General features: G+C 34.9%; 1 protein-coding gene across 1 annotated transcript; it reads right to left on the bottom strand.

The window, feature by feature from the left end:
- Positions 1 to 848: 848 nt before the first annotated feature.
- On the bottom strand, positions 849 to 1,766 carry LOC119807032 (vomeronasal type-1 receptor 90-like). The gene has a single exon (XM_038319173.1). It carries the CDS (start codon positions 1,755 to 1,757, stop codon positions 849 to 851), a length of 909 nt encoding a protein of 302 aa, XP_038175101.1. The 5' UTR covers positions 1,758 to 1,766.
- Between the last annotated feature and the right edge of the window lie 417 nt (positions 1,767 to 2,183).

The raw sequence follows: 2,183 nt of genomic DNA, 5'->3' as shown, positions 1-2,183 counted from the left end.
AAAATAAAAAGTGAATGGCTCATAAAGAACAAAAGGCAAGGTTGTTGTCTCCTGGTCTCCATGTGCACATGTACACACATTCTTTATATGAGCACACACACGTGCATACACATATTCACAAAAACACACAGTACATCATATATGTGTATATAACAATTTTTAGTTACCAACAATATTTCAATAAGTGTAAATTAAATGAAGTTCAAATACATAGGCTTTTTCATAGAGAACCCATTAATTAACCTTGATTAAAAGTGGAAAATTCAATTTGCATTATTTTGTGCTGCAGAAAACTATACATAAGACAGTTAAATCTACCATAAGATATTTAAACTATTTTTGATGTCTGAGAGTAGATTAAAATCCCTTCAAAAGAAAAGCTTAAAAGGTCAGTATCAGCAAGGAGCTTCTTTTGAGTAAACTCAGCATCAAAGGAACATTTATGATATAAAGTAAAAAGGAGAGAGTAAGAGAATTTCTGTGAACAACTTATGGTATACAATAAACTTAAAGAACTCTATACTACTTGGCAACAGAAATGTCACAAGACTATACAAGAGGAATACCACAAATTTTATTTAAAATATGAAGAATCTTGAATTGTTCCATGAACTATTAAACAATTTAAGAAAAAAATCTGTATTTAGGAAACAATAATTACAGCTGTGGAAAAATTATGCCTTAAAACCATCTCTATGTCCAGTTCCATCGGGGGGGGGGAGGCAATAGCCTCTTCTGACCTCTGTGTGTATCAGGAAATCTCACATACACATATGTTGATGAAATACTCATAAAAATAAATAAATATGAATAAATAATTTTATTAAAAAGAAGAAAAATAACCCTTTTTAAAAAGTCTGATGACACTTTGATTTCAAGTTTTTCAGCACATTGATTATTCTATTATCAGAACTGAATTGTACCAAAGGAGTAATTGTGGGATACACATTCATCACAAACTTCTGAACACTCAGGATAACTGGATCGTACATCCATAACAGGACTGCAGAGGATGAGATGATGAAATCCACCCAGTACATCACCACAAAGAAAATCGTCAGCAGCAAGATAGTCTGGGTGGCCCTTTTCTCAGGAGACACACTTGGGTGACTGAGGCTGTGAAGATGCTTGCATTGCCTCTGATGTCTGAACAAGATAATCACCATGTATGCACTTGTGGTCAGCATAACTCCTACAAGAAATACATCTCTGGAGATTGTCAGTGTTAAAATCAGTGCCCTGATGATGTAGTTCATGGGGAAGAGTGAACAGAATTTAGTGACCTGCATCTGGTTGGTTTCACTCACATTGATAAAAGCACCAGCATAGAAGATGTGGTTGCTAATTAATGACAAGTTGAAAGACCAAATAAATAAGAAAGCACAAATCATGTATTTTTTAAGTTTATATTTAAATTTTGCCAACAAAGAGGTACTGGGACTGATAGTGACAGCCTGGAACACACTCAGGAGGCAGGTGATGCAGATGGAGAGGCCTCTCATCACTCTGTTTATGTAAAATGTTGTCTTACATTTGAAGCCATTTTCAATGTTCAGTGACACAAATATGTCTGTAAGCCAAATATCCGCTCCAGTGAGGACCAGCACTATGTGGATGAAGGCCAATTGACAGGAGATCATGTCCGTGGGCTTAGGTCTGTGACCTAGGATTATGAAAGTATAGAAAAAAAGGAGAAACATATTGGCCAGGACTGCAAGTCCAGTCTGGAAATTAAGGACATTTCTTAATGATGACATATGTAGAAAGTATACTAATATTAACATCCTATTAAAAGCATATTTCATATACCTGAAAAAAATAGAGTATACATTAGACTTGTGATTCAATGTGTCTCTATCATTATTCAATTGTCCCTACTTATTCTTGATTAATCTGTCTCTTTAATTTTTGATGTTCCAGTCTCAGCATAGCCAACATTTCTATATACTTCTCCATAGATCTACCTGTGTATGTAGCATACTAGAGCTGATAAAGCATTGACAGTCGCATCCTATACAGAATGCAGTTTGTGGACCTGCTACTCACCTGGGGTCATGCCTTAGAAATCCAGTACTATTGATTTACATTGCCTCATTTTAGAGTTAACAACTAAATCAGTAGTGATGCACACAGAATATTAGTCACATTTTTACAGAGATTAAAACTTACATTGATGTGGAAAA

The sequence above is a fragment of the Arvicola amphibius genome, chromosome 2 (genome assembly GCF_903992535.2).
Source record: "Arvicola amphibius chromosome 2, mArvAmp1.2, whole genome shotgun sequence".
Taxonomy (NCBI): domain Eukaryota; kingdom Metazoa; phylum Chordata; class Mammalia; order Rodentia; family Cricetidae; genus Arvicola; species Arvicola amphibius.
Note: the sequence above shows the minus strand (reverse complement) of the source record. Positions and strands in the feature narration are given on the sequence as shown.

Excerpts from the sequence above, each read along its gene's own strand:
- LOC119807032 (XM_038319173.1), bottom strand. The coding sequence starts at position 1,757 with ATGTCATCATTAAGAAATGTCCTTAATTTCCAGACTGGACTTGCAGTC.